Source organism: Molothrus ater, chromosome 9, assembly GCF_012460135.2.
Source record: "Molothrus ater isolate BHLD 08-10-18 breed brown headed cowbird chromosome 9, BPBGC_Mater_1.1, whole genome shotgun sequence".
Classification (NCBI taxonomy): domain Eukaryota; kingdom Metazoa; phylum Chordata; class Aves; order Passeriformes; family Icteridae; genus Molothrus; species Molothrus ater.
Genome location: NC_050486.2, coordinates 11,758,270 through 11,783,160, shown reverse-complemented (window position 1 = coordinate 11,783,160; position 24,891 = coordinate 11,758,270). Strand labels below are relative to the sequence as shown.

At 38.0% G+C, this 24,891-nt stretch overlaps 1 protein-coding gene and 1 long non-coding RNA gene across 3 annotated transcripts in view; one reads left to right on the top strand and one right to left on the bottom strand.

Annotated features, from left to right (window-relative positions):
- The window catches only part of LOC118689406 (uncharacterized), a 166,026-nt gene extending 155,838 nt beyond the window's left edge, over window positions 1-10,188 (top strand). The window contains exons 11-13 of the long non-coding RNA XR_004980619.2: window positions 3,013-3,431; window positions 5,943-6,192; window positions 7,926-10,188. This is a non-coding gene — a long non-coding RNA (uncharacterized LOC118689406). The remainder of the gene's footprint in view (window positions 1-3,012; window positions 3,432-5,942; window positions 6,193-7,925) is intronic.
- The window catches only part of COL11A1 (collagen type XI alpha 1 chain), a 125,666-nt gene that overhangs the window by 20,626 nt on the left and 80,149 nt on the right, over window positions 1-24,891 (bottom strand). For both annotated transcript variants that reach the window (XM_036387659.2, XM_036387660.2), the window contains 14 exons: window positions 22,378-22,431; window positions 21,494-21,547; window positions 19,990-20,043; window positions 18,957-19,064; window positions 18,085-18,174; window positions 17,770-17,823; window positions 12,017-12,124; window positions 11,441-11,548; window positions 10,311-10,364; window positions 6,790-6,843; window positions 5,974-6,081; window positions 5,341-5,394; window positions 4,380-4,433; window positions 4,229-4,282 (listed from right to left, as the gene is read on the bottom strand). In XM_036387659.2, the coding sequence (XP_036243552.1) occupies window positions 4,229-4,282; window positions 4,380-4,433; window positions 5,341-5,394; window positions 5,974-6,081; window positions 6,790-6,843; window positions 10,311-10,364; window positions 11,441-11,548; window positions 12,017-12,124; window positions 17,770-17,823; window positions 18,085-18,174; window positions 18,957-19,064; window positions 19,990-20,043; window positions 21,494-21,547; window positions 22,378-22,431 (1,008 nt within the window). The remainder of the gene's footprint in view (window positions 1-4,228; window positions 4,283-4,379; window positions 4,434-5,340; window positions 5,395-5,973; window positions 6,082-6,789; window positions 6,844-10,310; window positions 10,365-11,440; window positions 11,549-12,016; window positions 12,125-17,769; window positions 17,824-18,084; window positions 18,175-18,956; window positions 19,065-19,989; window positions 20,044-21,493; window positions 21,548-22,377; window positions 22,432-24,891) is intronic.

Sequence of the window (24,891 nt, the reverse complement as noted above, 5' to 3'; positions counted from 1 at the left end):
TGAAAGATGAGACCAGTTAAAGTTTCATCTCACATTAATATTGCTATATCATTGCCTACTATAAAATCTGCCCCTTCCATGTATGCAGTCCTTGTTTTATCTGACAGTGATTTCCATGTTCCAAGAATCAGGTACTATGAAATGCTGCATTTGGTTTAGATAACTGTAAAGGGAGTTAAATAGTGTTTTGATAGAGAAGACAGTACCTGATATATATATTCACAGAGTGCATGTTTATAGCTACTAAAACCTGTGTAATGTACAGCTATTGTTGACCCTGGTCTTTCTTTTCATTTTTAGTAACAATGGCATTAATTCAGTATCTTCTCCATAGGAAATATTTCATGTTCTGTTGGGAAACAGATTTTATGATCTAATAATATATTTATTCCACCTCTAGAGATTTTTCTCTCTCTTTTTAGCAGCTCAGATCTTTTAAAAGTTACTGTGGTCTTTTTTAGGCAAAGCCTTCCTCTGACAGAATTTCAAAAAGAAAGACATCTTAAACTACAAAGGGTCATGTCATTTTGCAGACATGCTTAATTTTGAAAACCTTCTTGGATTAAGCAAGCAGAATGGTTTCTACCAAGCTAGGAAAAGTAGTTTAAAAGTTAAAATATTTTTAAAAAGTTTTAAGGTTTAAAAAATGTTGTTTTCCTTATGATCAGTTCTAGAGAACTGATATTCAAAGCACAGAGATAGTGGATGGAAGGCTGCCACCTTTTGGTTAAATTCTGGGACATGGTCTTTAATTTTATAACAATGAGAGGCAACTTTGCAACTGACTGGGTTGTGAAAAGTTAGTTTTGCTCCTTTTTGCCATTCTCAAAAAACAAAAAAAAAAGAGAAATTGTAACTCTAGAAGAGAATCCCTTTTGCATAGGTCTGCATATGTGTTATATATAATGGCTCTGTGGAGAACTAAATTTAATTGAGAGAAATTCTAAAGGCTGTGTTTTCTTGGAGGGCTCTTGTTTGCAGTGTTGGGGAGATGAAGAAGGATGAGAAAAAAATCCCAGTTAGGAGGTATGTGAAGTTATTAAAAGTAATTTTTTAGGATGGATGTTCAGGTAGCCTAAACTTTCACAGACATGCCTTGATTAGGTACCTTAGCAGTGTCTACACATATGCGTGTGGAAAAATGACATTTACACATAAAATTGTCTGTGAACACTTATCAAGCATGTTCCTAAACTTAGAGCCAGGCTACTCAATTGATTTTGTCCTCTCACTTCCATCTGCAGTAGAAATCAATGATTAAGCATGAGAACTATTGATCTCACTTGTTTACTGTGTTGGACTCCTTATTAGTGTGCTACTTTGGAAAGTTTTTTTGGAACAATATAATAGGAAGAAATTTAAACCCAGATGAGTATCGTGGTTTTCTAACACCAGACCTTTTCATGCAGTAAACCAGGTCTGAACTCTGAGAGGCTACAGAATGAATGCTTAGGTTCTGCAGACATTGGGTTTGCATTGCTCTCTAACTCTGTTGGTTTCTAACTGCTGTGGAAGGGAGAGGGGGTAGAAGAACAGCACAGTGCTCAGTGCAATTATCACAAACTAATCCAAATTAGAAAGGCAAATTTATTTCATTCGGTTCTGTGAAAGTGTGAGGTTAACATTACTTGATCTGTTTCCCCTCTGTTGTAAATTCTTATGTACATTCTAAGGCACAGGTTAGAGCAGTCATGAGCAACTTCCTGCCCGTTTAGAATATCTGCATGTTAAACCTTTGATATCAAATTAGAGATAAGAGTGTGTAGGTACATTTGGTTTTCCATTTCTGTAAATTAAAAGCAGAAGGAAGTGACTGCTCGTGGTGTGGCAGCTGGATTCAAGGGTTCTGCTGAGTGTCAGACTGCCAGGCCTCGCTGGGGGTTACAGCAATAGTAATGCAGGGCTGCAGGAGCAATTGCAGCACTGATGCCTTTGAACATTCAGGCTCTTGTGTGCAGAGCAGGGGAAACAACAGCTGGTTAAAAATGCACAGCACTAAGTGTGACAAAAATTGTTTATCTCTTCCAGAAGATAAGGGGGCTTTGAAACCCGTGTAGGAATAAAAAAATATCTCCTGGTCAAACCATTAAAATATGCAAGTGAGCAAACCTACTTCTCTCCTCAACAGTAACAGGGATGATGCCAAAATGTTTGTCCACATTCTTTACTCACTGTATTGAATTATCTGTAGTATGGTGTGTCTTTCCTGAAAGGGGTGCAGAGGCCAAAGCATGCTGACATAATAAGAAAAACATTGGGGGAAAAATGTGTGGGAAGAAAAGGAAAAGAAAAAATGCATGTTTTGTTTAAAAGCATGACCTGTCCTCCCACTGCAGAAACTCCCCCTGAAAAAATAACTCTTGATGATATCTCAGCTTGAAAACTCATTAAATGGAACTGAAATTAAGAAGGAAGATACCCTAAGAAAGAAAATAACCTGGCAAGTACTAAAACTTGAGGAGGAGGACGGAGGAAAGTAATTACAATTATATTAACTTCCAAAATAATACACTTGGAAGCTTCTCTTTGTGAATGCAGAGATTATGGTATATTAGCTAGAGGAAATAAAAAATGACAAGCTAGTGATAAACAGTCTGAACTTCATATTCTTGAATTAAATTTCATGGCCTAATCATTACAAATAGTGATTCTAAATCACACAGATGAGTTACAGGGAGAAATAAAGGAGGAAGGGGTTCAATATAAGGCAATGTGTTTAGAAAATGTCTGGAATATAATTTGATTGTGAAATGCTAAAAATTGAAGAGGTGACTGAAACCAATGGCAAAAATTCCTATCAAGTTCAATGGGCCACAATATTATACAAGGTGGGTTTTTTTTTTAAAGTACTGAATATAATTGGGTGCTACCCTGGATGTTCTCATAATTAACATTTTTCTCAGTAGTAGTCACAGGAAAATTTTTTCTTCCCACAATGCCCATTATTTTCTGTATTCCACTGAAATACACACTCTCTTTTCCCAGTAACTTTTTATTTCTCTCAACTCCTAGATTGTGTCACATTTTTGGAACTCTTCCCAGAGAGAAGAAAACAAATCCTGCAGTCCTTCATGAGGCCAAGATAGTTTTTAAAGTAGATTGCATGAACAATGTCATGAACTTGGGACATTAGAAGGAATATCCTTGTTAATAATGCAGTCAAGCAGGAAGGCATCGTGTTTTGTGTGTCTTGTGCAATTTTGGGGAAAAAGATTGAAAACACCAGAATGCTGCTGCTCCCAAGAGGTGACCTGATGCTCAGAACCACATCCTGAGAAGGAAGCACTGCAGTGAAGCACTGCCAGCTTGACACAATGGCATCTGTTTGCTCTCAAAGGACAGTAAGGGAGACAAAGTAGGATATTTCTCCATCAAACCAAATTTTATGTTATATTATTCTAGTACACTTTTTGCCACATCCCAGAGCACGGGTAAGTGATTTAGTTGATGGACATGCAGGAAAAAAAACAAACCATGAAACACCTGAAGATTCTGTTAAAAGGCTGGTTTAGTTAGAAAAAGGGAAATCTTGCTTCATGTTCTTAAAAGTTAAAAATATAGAAAGCTTTCTGAAAAACTACCAATACTGACATTCCTAGAGATGTCTTTTCTAGGATTCACTGACATTGGTGTTTCTTTGAACATATGTGATACTCTGTGACAAATCATTAAGTACTCAAGAGCAATCTACATAGTTTCTCAATAAGCAATTTATATATTGGCCTGGAATATATTTCTATTTTGTTTCCTCCATCTTACGCTCCACTCAGGATCTTCTTTCCTGTTCCAAAGTCCAGGAAAGAATTAATGTTAAATCTATAACATTATAGCAAAAGGCTTTTAGGCTTACGTAGGGGATGTGGTTGAGGTCATGTAGCTTGATAAAATAAACATAAACAAGCATTTTAAGACTCTCTTTTGAACTTCTTGCTTACTCAGCACTATATAATAGTTTACTCTCTTGCTTCAAATAAATCATAGGAAAAAAAGCCCTTATACTCCTGCATATCTCATCTTTCCTTTAAGAACAGGGAAGATACAATCTAGCATGTTCCTTGGGTAAAATATGAAAATAACCAATCAAGAAAAAACTCACTCCATATCCTGGCAGAAAATTTTCTGAATAGAGAACTGAAAATAGCAGTGAAAAGGATTTTAATAAATGAATGTCATATAGCATTGCTATTCCAATGTTTTCTCTTCCTTGGGGGTTTCCATCCACACTTACCTTTTCACCAACACCTCCAACAGAGCCAATTGAGCCTGGGGGACCTTGAGGACCCTACAGTGATAAAATATTTTTGTTATCCAAAATATGGTCATCCAAAATAGGGTGCTTATTACTCAATTAGCAAGACAAAAAATATATTGATTCTTACATCAGCTCCATTAGGACCCTGGGGACCTCTGGGACCTGGTGGGCCAGGTGGACCCTGTATCAAACAGACAATGTGATATGACAGAATTATAGAACAGATATAAAAGAGTTACCATCAGGAAGAATTTCTGACCAATGAAAAATAATATACTCAATCTGTAGAGGTCTTTTAATCTTCACCATGCAGTAGGAACAGTAGGGCCAGATTGCTGCCTGCTGGATGAGTTCAAAGGCTGTGTCACACAGTACCTGAGCTGGACATGACCTGATGCTTAGGAGCCCCTGAGGATTGGTTCATTCCCTGCAGGTTCCCTGCATGCCCATCCCACTGCCAGAGAGCTGGAGCAGCCCAAGCGTCTGTGACAGCCCTGGGGCTGATCTGCACCATGGTGCCTACAGATGGGCACAAGTGAAGCAGCCAGACTTGGCACAAGGTGCTGGAGGCAAATGTAGAGAGCAGAGACCTTGCACAGCACTCAGGCACAGCCCACAAGGCGTTCTGTCAGCAGGAGAAACAGCTGGAAAATGCATCACCCAGGGGAAGTAAACAGAGCCAAGCAGTGTTTGCCATCTCCTGGCCTGCATACCTGACACTCTATATTAATAACAATGGCCTGAACTCCAGGAAGGCAGCTCCAGACTCTCTGGTGCAGTGGTATCTACTTTTCCTCTTTCTTCCCTGAATCTGATTGCCACTGTCCTGTCTCAGGCACACAGAGCATCTGTTTTGCTATCTATTTTTCAGTGTTTTCTCATGTTAGATAAATCTCAATATTAATGATGAGGGGATAGATGTGGGAAAGCAAAGAAAATCCCAGAGAGAGTTTATGTTACACAAAAAGTTTCATACTCAGTCACCAAATTCAGGAGTATCTTATCAAATGGTGAGCTATAGAGAAAAAACAATAATATCTGGAGAATATTTATGTCCTTTAGAGTGACCAGTGAGGAAGAAGCCTTACCATTGGGCCCACATCTCCATTTTCACCTTTTTCACCTGGTGGGCCAGGCAGACCCTAAAAAACACAGGGAAGAATACTGTAAGTAGGATCCCTGGAATGATTAGTTATAAATCAATATGAAACAATGTAAATCAGATCTAGACATCAAACTTGTGAACTTGGGAGGGGGCAGGATGGTGGAACAAGAAGAAAAAGACCTATTTAAATTAAAATAGAAAGAAAGGGAAGGGAGCTTTTCATATTTCAGTAAATGTATAGATAGTCATAGGATCCTTAAACTAGGTGACACAATAAATTTAGAGGGGAAAAACCCCGAAAAACACAGAGAAGTGCTAAACTGGGTGATTTTAAAAACACTGCCAGGATTATCCAGAGCTCAGGTGGGAGTCTGGATAATTTATGCTCTTATATATATGTATATATAATGTGCATATTTAATATATGCACATTAAATCTGTTGTTTATGCATGAACCCCATCAGTGTGGGATTTTTCAGTTCTAATTAAATGATGCTATCATTTATTTAATAATAGACAGTAGTAATTCAGTTTCTGACACAGAAATCAGTGTTCTTACACTTTTTATGTTACATCTGGTTTTAGAGATGTAAGGTAAAATAATAAAGGAATTTACCTGTAAGCCAATAGGGCCTGGGGGCCCGGGGAAGCCTCGAGGACCTTCGTCACCTTTTTGCCCAAACATCCCTTGCTGACCTCTTGGGCCTGGCTCTCCATCACCTCCCTGTTGGGAAACAATGAAGAGCAAAACTATCACAGCTCTGATAATAACAACAGGAAAAGCTCCATGGAAATGACTGGGAAACAGCTACCAAAGGGCTCAGAATCACACCAGGTATCCTTACAATGCATGTCTATCATCTTGGCTGGATGAAATCTGTTGCACAAACAGAATGCCAGCACGTGCTCTGGTTTAATATAGGTCAATTAGTGCTGCATTTCTCACAGAAATTTTCCCTGAGTTCCCCCTCTCTATCACATTGGCATAAACATTCTAGCTGTTGAATACCTCTGTAAATATGAGTAGCACAGGGTTCTACCAATACTCAGGGTAAAAGAATTCAGAGCCTTTCAAATAAAAATAAGAATTCATTCACAGGTGAATTTTAAAAAAAGATAATCTCTTTTAACTGCATCTGTACTGAGCTGCCAAACACACCACCAAACAAGTTCACTGAAAGGATGGCCATTGTTCACTATTTCCAGGATTTAATTTTTAGTGATTTTGTCAAATTATTGCCCTGCTGTAAATCTGCCATACAGTAACACCCAGGCAGGCTTGTTTACAATAAAGAACTGCATGTAAGTGGGCAGGGACAGCACTGTTAGTGGTGTTCTGAAATATATTCCAGAGTAAGGAGCAAACGGTTCAAAGAAGTCAGGATCAGCTGAGCTATGCAAGGTTGGGGCTGGCTCTGAACGAGCAACTTACAGCAATCCCTGGGGCTCCAACGGGACCCTGCAGACCTGGGGGACCTGGAGGACCCTGCAACAAACACACATCCAAAGGACAAATTAGTGATTGTGACATCTGCAATGAGATTAAAAGCAAATACAGACATGACAGAAAACCCAACTTGCACGACCACAATCTATTCAGCAATTCCATGTTTCTGCATAGAGGATGTAGCATCACAAGTCCTTTGCAAAATCACAAGTCCTTTCCATTCAGTACAAACTATTTATCTCTCAAAAACTCCGATTTTCACATCTATAATAGACAATGTTGGCATTTGTTAGAAGCTCATTTTAATGTTTCTGAATAAATTTCCATGCAAACATGAATCAAAATGAATTTTTTTTTCCACAATTAAAAATATCAAAACTTTCAATGAGGTTTATGCCAAATATCACTCAAACTTTAAAGCATCATGTAAAAATCTATCTTTAATTCAAATGCTTATTATTTGGAGTAGTTTTTATGATACCACTAATTATTTTTGCAATGGCACAAAGCTTATTTTGACTTCTAGGAGACATGAAAAGGTTCAAGTTCTTGCTGAGCACTGGGAATCACATTCTCTTTGATATTAAGTCTCTTTTCAACAGAATGACCAAAAACCCCAGTCTGTGAGAGGAACATCTTTTTTTCATTCCCCCAGCAGAATAATAACTAATTTATAATTCACGTAATTGGAAGTCAGTCATGCAGATGTGATATAATGAAGCTATCACAGTACAGGAACGCAAGATCCTACTTTATGATGAGGTGTAAATGATGTCATTTGAGTCTTGTTTTTGCCACGCTAGAGGAAGTAGACTGATGAAGAGTTATGATAAGCAGGCACAAAACTCAACACCTGGCCTTGGCTAATTCTAGTCTATTTCAGATGCCAAGTTGTCTGCAGCTTCTGGGCTTCAAATTCTGGTTTAGAGCAGAATAATGCTGTGATTTACAGACTTTGCTAGGGTTAAATTAGATTATTGTGCCCTTTATAAGGAGAATTAAATAAAGTGACTTCTTAAGTCTTGCAGTCTATTTCTTTCTCTGGGTTTTATATATATTTTGGACCATTTTATTTTTTAGGGAGTATGAAGCATCAAGCTCTGTATTTCTTCTCTTTACAGTTTTATTTTTGTCCCATACCTGATGGCAATACATGAAACAAAGCTTTCTAGCTTTTGTGGTGACATATCTAAATGAAAGGACTCTGAGGAATGCTCCAGCTGACTGGCAAGTGTTACCATGAGAAAGGGATTTGGCATGCATGGATTTTTCTACACTCTTCGAGATGCTTCAATGTGCTCCTTCATTTTACAGGCTCTGGAATGAGGCCTACACATTTTTAAACTCATTTAAAAACCCATTTTGATATAAAGCACTGTTGGAACGTACTCTGCAGCTGATTAACGAGGAGTTATTTGGACACATGGCCAGATTCATTTTTGCCATTGCTTTGGAGGGCAAATGGAGAAAGACTGATCAGTATAATGAGAGAATCCTCAGTTAATAAAGGCAGCTGTGATAACTGAGGAGGTTTTGAAGTTCAAGAGAGGACAGCACATCAACAACAAAATTGTGCTGTCTTAACTAGAATACAAAAACATAGTTAGGCACAGGATTTTCAAACCCACAAAAAGAAATCTTTGTTGGTTTCAATGGGGAATTGAAGACTTTTCCAGCTCTTCTTAAACAAGAAAAATGAATCACTTCTTTGATCAGGATTCTTGCTGTGATCAGGCTCTAAATGCCCACCAAGGCCTTTTGTGGGTGGTTTGAGATTGTAAGTATCTGTTCTTTATGTCCTGTGATTTCAGAACTGGTACTTCCTTGTCAGAACCTTCCAGAGGTGACCAACAAACCCTTTCTCCCTGCCCCAACAGGCATCTGTCAGCATGTTGAAAGGAAAGCAGATTTAAAATGAACACATTCTGAAATTGTCAGGGTTGAATGACTGCAGTTGAGGGCAAATAGATTCAAGACATGTGACTTCAACCAGAGTTACATTCACTTCAACTAAGGCTTCAACACTGAATCCTGTATTTCAAGAAAAAATGTGTAATATTCTCAAATGCATTAAACCTTGAGAGTGGGAGTCCAGGATACATTCTCAAATGATAATGCTGCAGACATTTTATTTGTAAAGCAGGTCTGCTGGAGAAGGCCCAAATGCATCAGTACTCACTATGGGAACTGTGGTCACAGTCTAATGCTCAGCATAACTAGCTATGCTAAAGTTATCTGAAACAGAAGAGTGCAGCTTGTGTTTTTTCCCTGAATTTCTCTGATGCAAAGCATTTCTAATGAAGAGGCATGGCAAAGGGGAAAACAGGATGTGCCTGTGACCACATGCAAAGCCTGAAGTGGAACTGGATCAGAGGCTGGAACTAGCTGATCCTCAAGCTCATTTCCAGCCCAAGCCATTCTGTGATTCTATGAACTGTGATTTGCTTGAGTATGTACATATCCTCCCATAAACATCATCTGATATTATGTAAGCCATATATTTGGTGTAATTTTTTAAAGTAATATACTGTTAAAGAACTTGTCAATCTCAAAAATCACACTGTTTTCAAGATAAATTTACTTAGCCATGAATACCCCTGTGCTGAGTTTGGAGCTTTGCTAACTGTGAATAGTGTTGCAATATATAGCAATAAAAGGGATCTTTCTGCCATTACTTCTCAATTGTTTCTTAAGAAAAACTATTCAAGTTAAGGACCAGTTTATATTGAATTTGAACAGAATTGAAAACATACCCTTTTGAGTTTTTAGAAAAGAAGCCAAAATCAAATGGAAATAAATAAATGCTAGTTTTATTCTTTCTAGCTTCAAATTTCACAGTGAAAAAAGCTTAATTTTTTATGTCTGGCCTAAATAAAAAAAAAAGGAAGTGCTTGAAGTTTAGAATTAATTTTTGAAGGTAGAAAAATGTTAAATCAAAACAGTAGAAGCCTGATAAGTCCTAGGTTCACTAATAGGCCTAATGATAATATATGAAAACTTGAATAAGCCATTTCATCTGCCATCAGTTAATTGTGCTCCCCAGGAATTAGATATCCTTTGGAAATTTTAAAACTACATTAGTAGATTCCTTTGCTGAGTCTCCACAGTTTCCATCCTCATGGCTAAGAAGCCAAAGCTGGGAATGTTCACACAGTGCAGTCAGTGAAGCTCAACACAGTAAGAGAACATATGGGAATTCGTGGTCTCTCCAGTTCAACTGCAGAATGGAGGAATGTCAGTGATACAGGAAAGGTGCTTAAGAATGTAGTTTATATTTTGTAATGATTCTGTAAGCTCTAGGAATATGAGCAATAATCAATACGTGCCTGGATCTGGAAGTACAAACCTCTAGTATTGCATTAAAAGAACATTATTTTGAAGGAACATTTTAGGAGTGTGTGGTTTTTTCTGCTCATTTATGTAGCAAAGTTACCTGCATACTTCATGCATGAATACCTTTTATTTATAAAGAATAGATGTAATGCACAAAGGATTTTGCTACTCACGTTTTCTCCTTTGTCACCTTTACTACCTTTCTGACCTGGTTCACCAATTTCACCCTGTAATTGAAAGTTAAAAGTTAAACTCATTTAAAATGTTCTCCTTCACACTCAGCTGAAGTCAATATCATGGTATCTCCAACTGTTCCCTTTGATATGATTATTCTATGTTTTATGCTGCTGATTCAAGTGAAAGCCTAAAGGGAGCAATTCTGCAGTGATCAATAATATGTCATATTAATCCAGATATTGATTGCTGAATTGAAAAGGACAACAAGGCCTGGCTTTGAAGTATAATGCTACTGAGCTCTAAATAAAGGAAATTGTGTTGCTTATGTCACCTTCAATATGAACTTATAATGAAAATAGTGTGATTTATAGACTCATGTAACTGTTTATGACTGAACTACTGCTTCTCACTGGAGTGTACAGTATTTCCAAACTTCAAAATTATTCAAATCACCAAGAAACCACATTAGAAAAGAATGTTTTCTTTATACAATAATAAAAGACAATTAAATTAAATCACAGAAAATACCATCTGTGGGATAAATAACACTCATGAATCACAAAAATGGAAGTTGAAATCTTTACCTTTACCCTGTGCTAACTAACAGAAAAGTGCTGGGTCAAGCAACCACACCAGATGATCCTGAAAGGTGTCATATTTTAAATTCTGCCAGAGGTCAATAGAATATCTCTGCTGTGAACATAATTATTTTGACACCCTCAACCTACCAGCACAACCTCTGGTGGTTCTGAATCCCTGTATATTACTGAAGACATTTAATCTTACTCATTCAGTAAACCAAATTTCTAAAATAGGCAAAAATCAATTTTGGCTTCATTTGCCTTATTTTGCCACACCTTTATCCTTGTTTCTTTGCCAGGATAAATGTTATTCTACTAGCTCTTTAACACAAATCCCAGTGTTCCATGGTTCCATGGCATCTGTCCCTCAGACATTTCATTATATAAGAGGTTTTAAGGTATTTTTTGCAGTAGGCAGAGGGAATTTGGGGGAGGCAGGGATAAGATTTGTTGCTTTGTCACCCTGTTTATTGTGAGAAAAGCTACAAAGAATGTACTGACAGATCTTCTCCCAGATGCACTAATAACCAATTATAATGATTCACCTTGTCACCATCTTCTCCAGGAGAACCACTAGGGCCAGCCGGACCAGGAAGTCCTACAGGACCCTGTATTCCATCACGTCCAGCTGGACCTTGGGGACCTTTTTCACCCTGGTTTTGAAGAAAATGCAATCTACGTTATCACAGGAGAGTAATGAATACTTCAGTACAGGGAGTCCCAATACCAATACAAAATTAAAACACCCACCCCCCTCCAAAAAAAACCCCAAAAAATCAGAAAATACCCCAAGAGAAAGAAAACTATCAAGGAAAGAGAATATATTAGAGAATTATATGAAGTAATAATGGAAGTTGATGTCAAATACACTAATGCAGAGTAGCTGGGTACAAAGTTTTAATGAAAGACTGATTTATATCCACTCCTGCTGTGACAGTAACAGGTTTAACCCTCCTGGTCTCAGAGAGCACGATGAGGAATGTTTCACTGTGTACATATTTGTAAATCCAAAGTGAGTAGGTTGTTGTTGTGAGAATACATGTCGAACAGAGTGGGAGCAAGCAGCATTCTGGAGTGAGAGGTGAGCACAGGGGTATTTCCATGGGGCTGTGGTTACTCACAGGAGCTCCCTTCTCTCCGGCGGGGCCCGGGGGTCCCTGGGGGCCGGGCCGGCCCGGCAGCCCGATGGGGCCAGCGGTGCCCGCGGCCCCGCGCTCTCCCGGCGAGCCCTGGGAAACAGAGGAGAAAGGGATAGGGATGAAGGGATTCTGAGAGCCTGGGAATGCTGGAGGTTTTCATGAGACAAGTCAACAGAGAAGCTGTTCAGCAGTGTGAGTTCAGCTGGTTGAAGGTTGTGCATCCATCACGTGTGCAAGTAAAGAAAAAAAGGCTGGAAGAACCAACTTGAAGATCATACCCAATACAGTTCATACAACACTGATTTTATTTTTTGCAAATACCACTTCCTGTACTTGTTCATCATAATTAGAGTGTCCTTAAAATCAGCCTTTTTCCAAGAACTTACTTTCCTCTATGTTTTCAAAAATATTCACATACTGCTTTGATGAAAGCAAATTCACAATATCAAAATACAGAACTAAGCAACACCAAAATTTTTAGTAAAGTTTTGTGCTGTTCATTGCTGTGATGATCACATTTCTTCATTTCAATGCACCTCTGTAAAAATCCATTCAAGCACAGTGACTAATTTAGTGTGTTCTGCAGAGGAGGTTTTTTTATGTACAGGTATCTTTAGATAAGCACAGAAAAAGTTAAAAATGTCATATTAAAAATCAAGGGTGAAACAACAGACACTATATATTGAAAACCAGCAAAACTGCATCTTTGTTTTCTGTCTTTTAAATAATTTACAATTTTTGCATTAAGAGAGTACTGTTAAATGTTTGTTTGCTATACAAAAATATTTCCCAAATTTTCAGCTTTACACTTTCAAGATAATTTGCAACAATTTATGATTAATAATTTCACTTCAATTGATATACTAGAAGCAGAATGATACAACAGAACAGAAAAGTAACAGAAAATAATAATAAAAATAATAAAATAATAAAATAATAAAAGACCCTGAGACTCTAAATAGTGCTTTTTTTTTTCATGTTTAAGCAAGATCAAGTTTGCTGTCTTGTAGATATTGGGATTTTAAGACGCTTTCACCTATGAGGATCCCATTTTTTTTTGCTTTTACTCCTGACATATTTGTCCAGGACTGACCTCATTAGCATAAATTGTACTAATTTAATAATAAGGTGCTTTTCCCTCCACATAAATGTGACAGAAAAGAGTGCTGAATGGTTTCTCAAAGTATTTCAGCAAGATCTAAATTTGCATGAGTGTTCGAAGTATTTGTATGGAAATCATAGATGACTTTATCCTTCCAGGTGTTGGGGATTTTTTTAGTCTGGGTGGCTGCCCAAGTTTCTGTCCTATTTCTGTTATTTAAGTTCCTAAGGCTTCAGTGAATTCAACAAGAAAAAGTCATTACCCTACAGCCATACTACCATGGTCTCTGATCTTGTCAGCTCTCATAAGCTAAACAATTTTAGGTCATCTCATCAGGAGGATGTAAGAATAGAGAGGAAAAAACCCAAATAACTCATAGATCTTTCCTGTGTCAGACAGAAGACACTAACAGAGGCCATAATTTCTAGAAGCTCTTTTTAATCAGCCAACTTTCACATTTATCTTTGCATTTCACATGAGTTATGAAGGTGGACTACACCTTCTGTTTCCAAGGAACTGCTCGTTTCTCTCTGAGAATGGCCTCTGAGCACAGCAGAACATATTAAATTATAGTCCCAACTCAGAAAAGCATTTTAAGCAGCTTCTTAAGTCTGTTATCTCTCTGTCTCATTTTTCTCTGGTCACTCTGTCCCACTATGAAACAAGCTCCTTATGTTATGAAACCACTTGTTAACCTTTGCTCTTGCAGTATTCACATCATGGAATCTTTTTATTAATTTGTTTTGTTGGGGTTTTTTTAACTTTTCTACAGAATGGAAGTTCGTGTTTTGTCTTGTAATGCTGCTATACAGACTGTAAACTCATTAACAACCTTGGTTTTGTCTCACTTGCTGTGAGGAGATATGTAATGACAGCTATTGTATACATTGCATAGTAATAGCAATACTTTTTACTGATGGTTAACAAAATGCTCAACAAGTGAAGGTCCCCATGACTGTAAAATGTTGTCAGATAGATGAAGATAGCTCTAGATAGTTCAGTACTGATAATTGGGTAGCCTACAGCTGGCTTATTCTGAGTCTAATTTGAGCATCCAATTCCTAAATGAGCAAATGAAAAATGACTGCTTGACATTCCAAAGAGCTTTCTCTCATCAGCATTCAGCATTCCACACGGTAGTAGGAGAAGGGAAGAAAACAAACAGAAGCAACAAAGAGAGCAGATAAAAGACAACTGTTAAAAAAAAGTCCCCCCCCCATAACAAAAATCCAACCACAACCCCCTCCCAAAAAAACCCAAACAATGAAAGTACCCCCCCTCAATCCTGCAGAACACCCTCTTGCTCTGACATGCATTCATGCATCTCTTTCTTTTGTCCAAATCCCTCTAAACAGAGTAATTGGCATATGCACAGCATTTGGAGCAGTCATTTGTTTGGTATGCTTGCAGATGTATGCAGCAGCCAAACAAAGCTTATAATTGACTATATATGCTAGTTAGAAACAATTGGTACTGGCAGGAAATCACAGGAAAGTCAGCCAGTGGCATGGATTCTCTTCCTATTATAGATGGCAAATGAAGACTCCACTACAATTACACTTCTGTGTGTACCCGCTGTTGGCTAAAAATAGATGGGAAAATATTTGCAGAGTATTTGATGCTCATGGTCTGCTGTGAGCTTCTGTGAAAAAAAGCAAGCAGTTGTGGTTTAATTGTGGTGTTTGATGGTGCACTGAAATCCAGAATTAAGGGCACCTCCACACCTTTTTTTCACTGAATGCTGTTTTGAGATAACAAGTTAGTAATTAAAGATGAAACAGATAAAAATCCTACTGAGGACTCCTGGAATACTTTAAGGGCAACTTGATCCTCTTCATACCTGAAGTGGCCCGATTACACTACAATGAGCTCAAAATATATTTTAAAAAAGTAGAAATTTTGCCCTTCAAACTCTCTTTTCTCCTGCTACCACTACATCTATTTCTTAAAAACTGCAAAAACTATATGCAAAAAATCCTCAGCCTCCTAAGGGTTTCTTTCCATGACTGTTTACCTCAGCAGGAAGGGTGACCCCAACAGGAACGGGTTTATGAACTGAAGTCGTTGGTAGTGTGCTCCTGACACCCACACTCTGTGTGCTTCTGGACTATAATTAATGATGATTTCAGCCTGGCACTGAACTCCCATTAGCTGGGGAGCATTAATACTGTTCCTGGATTTTCTCTACCAATTTAGTTTCACATGAAAGGAATACTATTCATGAGCTCTGAGAGAGCTCCGTGATTTGAACCAAAGGGTAGTAAATGGGGATAATTGAGATATCCTCCTCAAAAAAGCTCTGATGTTTTCAACTAAAACACTAACTTATACACACCCTATAAGAATTAGAGAAACATGGATCCTCTGAATTTCAATTCAAACATGTATTTCAGAATACAGACAACTATCACTAAATAGGGTGTGTACTGTTGCCTCACATCTTGTGTGATGTGTCTTTCTGAGGACCATGACAGGAGTGGCACAGCTCCTGTGTGGATAATTCTGGCTGGCAAAGGGGGCTGTGTCACACACCAGCTCTGCCTGTGCTGGCTGCTCTGTGCATGCTCAGAAGGGCTCTGGGTCACTGCACCTGAACCAGCTCTCTGCCTGAGAGCTCAGTCCAGCCTTAGGGGCTCCTTCAACAAAAAATCAAGACAGGATGTTTAGATTGAAGAGACTGGTCTATGCTTTCTTGACTATGATTCATCCTTTCTTTTAACATTTCAGGTCCTTCAGAGGGGGTAAGATGATATCCCTTTTTACTCTCCCTGCTAGCTTCCATTCCATTCCATTCCATTCCATTCCATTCCATTCCATTCCATTCCATTCCATTCCATTCCATTCCATTCCATCCCATTCTTTGTTTTGGTGCCTTTTGAGAATATATATGTACTGCATGGTGCTGAGAACTGTAAATTCAGGTTTTTGGCATTAACTTACTCAATTCAATAACTCATTTTAAGAATTCAAGTCCCTTGTATTACTTGTACTGTACTATGTGGATTTTTATCCTTGTTTAATGCATTCTAATCTGAATATGAATTGCAAGGACATAAGAGAGCTTTGTTGAAGCACATGGAAATTCAGCTCCTCCATTACTTTTTTTTTTTCTAACATGAATAGCTGTGATGATTGATTCATTTCTTTTTTAACCTCAATTGCACTGTCTGAAAGAAATAAGTTGACAAGATGACTGTCAAAATCTACACAATTTGCATTTGGGAATAACTCTAGCATGTTTTGAATGCCAGTGTATCCTTGTAGAACTTCTTTGCATAAAGCATGACAACAGAGAATAGGTAACTTGAAGCATACTCTACTATTGAGCTTAAAATGCCGAGAAGGAAAATTCCTACACAGCATGATTTTACACAGTTGTGCAAAGGGAACACAGGAGTACCGGGTTTGCATGGCAAGGGTTTGCTAGCAGGGGACTACAGGGCTGACTTCTGGGAGAAGATGCCACTTTCCACTATGTCCAGTGGAGCTCACACCAGGCAGCTCCAAGATGAACCGATGGGCTGGCCATGGCTGAGCCCATAAGTGACAGGGTAGAACCTCTTGGATAATGTATTTAAGAAATGGGGAAAAAATGCACAACAGAAGGGGAGAGAGATCCTCCCACAGCCCATGGAGGAGCCCGCACTGGAGCAGGTGGATCCCAAAGGAGACTGTGCCCATGGAGAGCCTGCAGTGGTGCAGGATCTGGGCAGGACCTGTGGCCCTGTGGAGGGAGGAGCCCACACTGGAGCAGGTTTGCTGGCAGGACCTGTGACCCCTTGGGGGACTAACCCTGGAGCAGCCAGCTCCTGAAGGACTGCACCCGGGGGGACCCAGGCTGGAGCAGTTCATGAAGAACTGCAGCCCTGGGGAGGACTCCTGTTGGACAAGTTCACGGAGGACTGCCTCACTGCCAAGGGACCCCACACTGGAGCAGGGCAAGAGTGTGAGGACTCCTCCCCATGTGGAGGAAGGAGCAGCAATGTGTGATGAACTGCGAACCATTCTCCATCCTCCTGCACTGCTTAGGGGCAGGATAAAACAAAAATCAGGAGTGAAGTTCAGCCTGGGAGGAAGGGAAGGTGGGGAGAAGGTGTTTTCAGACTTGGTTTTGTTTTTCCTTATCTATTCTACTCTGATTTGATAGAAAGTAAATTATACTCGTTTTCCCAGTCTATTTTGTCCATGATGTAACTGGTGGCTGATCTTCCTGTCCTTATCTTGACTCACAAGCCTTTCAGTGTATCTTGTGTTCTCCTGTCCAGCTGAGGAGGGCAGGGATAGTTTGGTGGGCACCTGGCATCACAGCCAAGGCAAGCCCACCACAACAGCATGAGTCATTATCCATGGATTTTTCCACTGTGGAAAACCTCTCTTATCTCAAAACCAATTTGACATAAGTGACAAGTATTGAGCAGCAAGTAAATCTCATAATTAAATCTAGTGGCAGAAGGCTTCAGATATTCTCTACCTCCATATCCATGCATGTTCATTAGTATGGATACTTTGTAGAAGTCTGATCTGTCTGCTGTTTTACAGAGTGCATTAATGAAAACATCCCAGCATCTAAAGAAGAAAAAAGGTTATTAGATAATATTGTTTATATTTCCATAGAATTATTATGTTTACTTACCATTGGGCCAGGTGGACCCTGTGGGCCTTCCCCTCCTTTCAGACCAGCTGGACCCTAAAAAATGCAAAGGAAATAAAAAGCTTGTCTGGAAAGTTCAAGAGTAATTTTGCAACACATGTAATAGGAAACATGTAAAGATACAAAGAAACAAACCTGAATAAATTCCTTACTTCTTATCTAGCCAATTATATTTTTATCTGTTCTTTTATTGCATTTATTTTAAGTACAGTAGGAGACTTAATAAATAAAGACATTCATACATTGTTTCTTTCTTTTAGAAATATCATGGCAATTCCTCTAGAGCTTGTATCATACCTGAGCACCTGGAAGCCCTCTCTCTCCAGGGAAACCACGAAGACCTGCTGGTCCATCTTTCCCAGGAATGCCTTGAGGGCCTGGATCACCCTGGGAAACATATTACATTTTGATTAAAAAAAAATGTTTAAAAATTATGTGTACAGTGAGCAATGAAAATTACCTACCAGATCCTAGTTATTGTAATGAAAACAAAGATTGTGTCCCCAGCTATTCACTCACTAATTCTTTTATCAGTACAATAGTCTGTGGTTACATTTATAATGAACTTTGACAAAATACAGCACCAGTTATGGAATACAAATAGTGAAAAACACAACAAGCTGTAAAAATATATTTAAAGATAAATTCAATAAAAAATTTTGATACCCTATTATAATCAAAAATTGAATAGAATTACATAGCAACTAGATAAGTAATATTTTTCTTGTTCCCCAATGGCAGCCAAAAATTAAGCAAGGAGTTAAATTTATTCAGTGAAATTCTACCTTTTATTCACTACTACACATCTGACTTTAAATGCCAATGTAAAAATTTCTACCTTGGTGTGAATATGTCATTACTAAGTATGACATATTGAATATGATTAGTATACTGAATGCATATTATATGCAAACAATTTTTTCTTTTGCTTTTATTACCAAAAATATTAATTTCTGGCTCAAGAGAATTCTCATTATTTCAGTGGAACCACTCTCAGTTCTAAAATTGGGATCTTCCAGTCTTCCAAGTCCTTCTGGGTGAAACCTGCCAATCATGATTTTACACTGTCTGTTCTGATTTCATTCTGCATGTCTTCATGGTGATTTGAAATGTCACACTGTCAGCAGTCTTCTGTCCCTTCCTGTTTGCTCCCCAAAGCCACATCATACCTTAGCACCTTCTTTTCCTGCAGCACCTGGCAGGCCTTGTTCACCTGGGGGACCAGGGGGACCTGGATGGCCTCTTTCACCAATTGGTCCAGTCTCACCAGTAGGACCCTAGGCACAAAAGCACAACTTCAGTCACCTGAAGTTATTTAATGTCTTGAGGGTGTGGGAGGAAGTGGAAAGGAGCAGATTCTCAATATCCAGCTGTTGTGTTACCATACAGTGCTGCCATTGGTTAGTGCACATTCCTCACCTTCCCTCCAGGCAAGGCTGACTTACAAAATATCTTTGTCCTATAAAATAAATCTTGCATTGCATTTTGCCTGCAGACACGTCTGTGCAGCTTCCAAAGAGTGAAAGCCTGACCTTGTTCCTTAAGCACTGAAGCTTTAAAGCACAGCATGTATGGGAGAAGGTTATAAAAAGGACAAAGGAGAGAAATCCATCTACTATTCTTGCCTTGAAACAGTTCTGTACTGTTGCTTTTCTGAATAATAGGAATTGTAAGGCAGGAGAGTTGAAAGATCTGTCTTTGGATTCCCTAGCAGAAAAGTTCCACTGAGGGAATCAGCTAAATAAGCTCTAAATGCTTGATTAAGTTGTAAATTAATAAGGTTAAATCAAATGAAATTTTGATAATTTATCTCTCCACAATCTACAATTTACTGAAAATTTTTCTCTGGCAAGAAATTCACATGTAGCATTGTTCTTTCTAAAATGGTAGAGAAATGTGTCTCTTTGATTTCTGTAAACAACCAATTTCATAATCACAGAAAAAACAACAATGAACCAACAAAAAACCCAAGTCGAAACATAAGACAAAATGGAAAGTTAAACCAAACATTTTCATTTTTTTGATGGAATCACTGATGATTGCTAAGTATAGCTTTCTAATATTGTTAATGCAACTTTTGTTACAAAAGTTTATATAACCATGGATATGGTCCTTTTAATACAGCAAAAGCAACTGCCTTATCTATAATATAACCATTAAACGCTGGGCTCATGAAGTCAGCTATGAAATGAAATTATGTACCTGAGGGCCAACAACACCACCAGGACCAGGAGGACCAGTTTTTCCTTGAAAACCCTGTGAAAAAAAAAGGACAGAATATTACATTACCCTTTACGAGTTATAAAAGGGCAAAATTCACCTCTGTGCTGAAGAGGTAAATGAGAAATTCCATGTCACACATTCCTTCTCTTCAGAAAATAAAAAAGAGAAATCTTTTTTGTCTGTGTATGCCTAGATATGAAATGCTGATTAATCTCTCTTCCATCTCTCTGAGGTGGTACAGCAGTAAAAATTGCCATCAGTTTTACAGATCTCTCTAGGAGAACTTGATTAGATGAGTTTGAATGCATAAGTGATGCAGCTAAAAGACAGCTGAAGATACATTTTTACATATGTATATTATGAATCATAAAGCCTGACATAAAAATGCTTTTTAAAGAAAGACACAGATGGACTATTAAGTTGGAAGGGCATTAAAGTGGAGGTGAGACAAAAAGAAATTGAAAAGAAATAAAGATCCAGGGAAAACTGTAACTTTTTAACAGCAGACTAAAGAACAAGTTTGAGCATCCTGCATTGTAAACAATGTAAACAATTGATCCTTATGGTACACAACACAGTCTTTGCATCATTGCAAAGGAAAAGAACAAAGGAGTCAATAATGTTTCATACACGAAAAAGCCACTATCATTGCAAAGCATTACAGTGCGACAATGCTGCAATACCAGCAGAAGAAAATAAGAGATTTTCAGAGGGGTGTGTTACTCCAAGCTCTGTGCTTCTCCTTCCAGCAGTGGAAGTGACTCAGCAGTCACTAACAGATTTCCAGTGAAGCTGGAGCCTAAAACACATTCTGTATGCTGAGAAAATTTCTCAATAAATTCATTTATGGCTTTCTCTAGCTCTAAAAAATCTCAGTGAGAATTTTTATTTTATAATGGAATAGGAATAACATTCTGACACACAGAAATAGTGTGTTTTTTAAAGATAATTAAATTAAAAGTATTACATAGTATTTTAAATTTTCATGCCAGAATTTATTAATTGTGATTCGTAGATGAGTTACATAGTCTCAAAATTTTATTTTACTTTAATAGGTTCAATCATTCCTGATCCTGCTTTCCAAAGGTCTTGGCTTTTCATTTTTCTAGCTGTTTATCATCAATAAGACTTTTTTTAATGCTACTGTTTTTGCTACATGGCATTCAGGGAGAAAACTACTGTATAGTAATTGTCTGAAAAATCGCAATTTAAATAGAGATCTGGGTATTAATCTCATTTCCTTCTACTGGATATTTAATCTCATTCTGATGTTACTAACTAGACATAGCAAAGAATAACCTCACACTTATATCATGGGAGCAAAATAAAGCTTTCTCCTGCCCCATCAACAAGAAAAGCACAGTTATGTAACCTTTTGGTGCCAGCCTCTTTCCCTTTTCCCTGTTGTCCCTATTTCTTTGATTTTGATCACATAACCATGACCTTTACAACAACACTAACACAGCAGAGTGCATTTACTTACAGTCTCACCCCGCTGTCCTGGGTGCCCAGGCAAGCCATCTTTTCCAGGTGGACCCTGAAATTATAAAATACATAAATCAAGCAAATTCTTAGCCATCCTCAAAAAAAGTGTTCAATTAGCTATCAGAATTTCTGCTCTCTGTTTATTTCTAGACTAGTCTTTGGTAACTTTAAACTGCTCCTATATTAGCTAACTAGTATTTTAATAATATTTTTTCCTTGAATCCTTCCTATAGTGTCTTAACAATTTCTTGAAGAATGACTGTTGCAAAATGCAGATGTGTTCAAGATAGATTTCTGCAAATTCAGAAATCTTGTAAAGTCCCTATCCTTCCATTTTTCTTTGGTTAATGAGTCAACACAAATCTTAGCACTTCAGAAGTACTTGATGAAATTTCAGGTTTCGGAATTGGAAATAAAAGTAAAAAATGCATGGGAGGTGCTTTGTTGCTTTTGTACTGCACATGAGCAGAGGCACACCAGAAAAGCACCAAGACTGGTTCAGGGGGCAGCTCAAATGTGCTGTTATTTCTATATGTTCCTGCTACTAATGAATGCCTCCTTCCTCTTCATTTTTCCTCAGTGAATCAATCATTCAAAGAAAATATACAGCAGCAAAGCAGCATTTTGCCTGAACTCAGTGTGTCACATGGTCTCTGGCAGGACATACCAGACCTGCAGTTTGGTGCATTACTCTCAATGTCTTCAGAGCTGCACCAATGACCATGTTAAATATGTGAGCCCAAACCCCGAAGGCTCAACAAGAGCATTTTTAATCTATGCATAAACCACCCCTTACATAAATTTTCAACTATTTACTTCAGAGGCACTCTACAAAAACTACAATTCCTGTTGTTGCACATACTTAATGAAAGAGATACTTACTGGAGGTCCCTTTGGTCCAGGGAATCCAACAGGTCCCTGAGGCCCTTGCGGTCCCTGGATTAAAGGCAAACAAAGAAGGGAAGTTTTACTCAAGCTGGATTGAAAAGTTTGTTTCAATTATAGAATATAGGAACCCTGCAGGTAATGTCTGGATTTAAGCATAAAGCCTCAGCCACACTGTCATAAATCTTGGTAGTCACAGTACACATGCACAGACTCTGGAGGGATTTCCTGAAAGCAATAGTGCTTGTGTAGGAATCCAGTAAAAAAATGAGGAAAGCTATTTATTTCAACTATGTTTGCATCGTACTCCTATAACTGTGCATAATAAAGTAGGAACCAACTGTGAATTTGAAGCACTGTTCTTCCATGTTGCATAGAACAGGGGATTTAGTTAATACTTTGGTCATCTTTTTAACATTCATCTTTGGCAATTCCTAAACCCTGATAATATTTCAAACCAGTACAACAGTAAAAAAATTCCAAAAAGAATAAACTTTTCAGAGTTAGCTGGGATTAAATACAGTATGTTTGCTATTATGAAAAATAGTTGAAAAATCCCATGATGTATGAACATTGTATTTTTATAGTTTTGTATATATACAGATAAATGGAGAGATAAAATTTTCATGCAGCATGGTTTAAAAAAATTAGCTAAAGATGATCAACTGACTTAGTGCATTGTAAGCACATGTACATGCATGTATGTTCACAGGGAAATACCTATATCATAGATATTTACACTAAGTACTAGCTTACATGACTCTTTCTGAAGTTGTTATCAAAAAAACTCCAGAGGCCAGCTTTTAAAATTTACTGATGACATTTTGAAAGGTCCTATTTCAGCTCATGAAAATCCTTTTGCTCTTAAGTTTTTAGTGTACTAAGTGAAATCTTAAGAATCTTATTCCTTTTACATGGTTCCACAGCTGAGTTATGTACCCATGCCATATGTGCAAGACTTTATCCTATTCTATTTGGTGTATGATGTGTGGCTTTGCTATGACATCAGCTGTCCAAATATGTTAAAAATGTTGGTAGATGCTAAAGACTTGAAGCAGGAGGCCACATCTCCCAAGTGATTCTACCCTTTTGCTCCTGGGAGTTCCATAAGCCTCATTCCTCAGAGCCCAGGCTTGCAGGGCACAGCTGCCTCCTGTAGTGGGCAAAGCAGTGCACAAATGTAGCTGGGGAGAGGATCCCTTGCACCCAGCCTGGGAGAGCTTGATCTTAAATGAATCTTATTCCAGGGCAGCTTCTATTTTACTGAAATGCTAAATTCGAATCAATTAAGAAGTGCTAGGCAAAGGGAGAAATCTTTGTGATCTTACTGCCCATCTATAATTTTTTTTTCTGAAAAGATGTATAAGTCTGTTTCTGAAACCTTCATAACACACTCCATATGAGGGTTTGGGTTGTTTTTCAATATGCTATGTCTGTGAGCAAATTAACTTTCCTCATTTGTTTCTGGGTATAACATCAAGCTTAAAAAAAAAAAAAAAAAGAAAAAAGTGGAACTTTAGAGAAAAACTACTAAGAGTGACTCAGCTGCAAAATACCTAAATGAAATTGGTCAGTCTCAGAAACTGGGTTGTAGGAACACAATTTGAAGTTTTACATTTAAAAGCACCTTCTTTCTCAACAATTTCCCCTGTTCTCAAGCTTTGAGGCATTCTAAGGAAAAAACTTCACATTTTTCTCTTCATTCACAATATGGCTTGCAGGTTTCAAGCCAGGGGACTGATGGATTGTATGAGAAAAAGCACTAGAATGCTAGCAGCATGCTATCAAAACTACATTTTCATTCTTGTTATTAAATTTCATTTTAACAGCAGCTACACAGAATAGATTATTTATTATTTTCATGTTTGGTAGCTGAAATAGTCTCAGAGGAGTAGAGATGACAGTTTTATTTTTTGGCAGACACCCCTCTTGGGAAGCAAATAGATACCTCACACATATATTACACAAGTGATGAGAAACAGTTGCTTTATGATTCTTCATCTCTTTGCTTTTATCAATTTCTCTCCAGGGATACCTTCATCTTGGATTAATCTTCTCATTGTTTTAGTACCCCCAGAACTTCTCTCCTTTGCAAACTCCTGGAGCTGTCAGAAAACTTCCACAAGGATCTGTTATTCTCCTTCTGGTAGGCTGCCTTTGATCCTCCTCAGTGTAAGCAATCTACATTTTCTTTCTTGGTCTATTCTATGCTTCATTCTCTCCATCCCACATCCTAGCTAATGCCAAAAAAGTGCATTATGGAGCTGGGGAAAATGCACAAGGAGCTCCCTCCTGAAGAATAACACCCCTACAGAACACTGGGACCTTCCTGTGGATACTGGGAGAAGAGCTTTAGGCTTCCTGTATGAAAAAGTTTAGCAGTTTAATGAAATATGACTACAAAAGAAAAGTTTAGGCTTTGCAAAAATGCTTTGGCAGAAAGCTCATCCACTTAAATTGACTTGGTTTTCAAGTGCTGCCATTACAAAAACGATTTATTAATACTCTTTT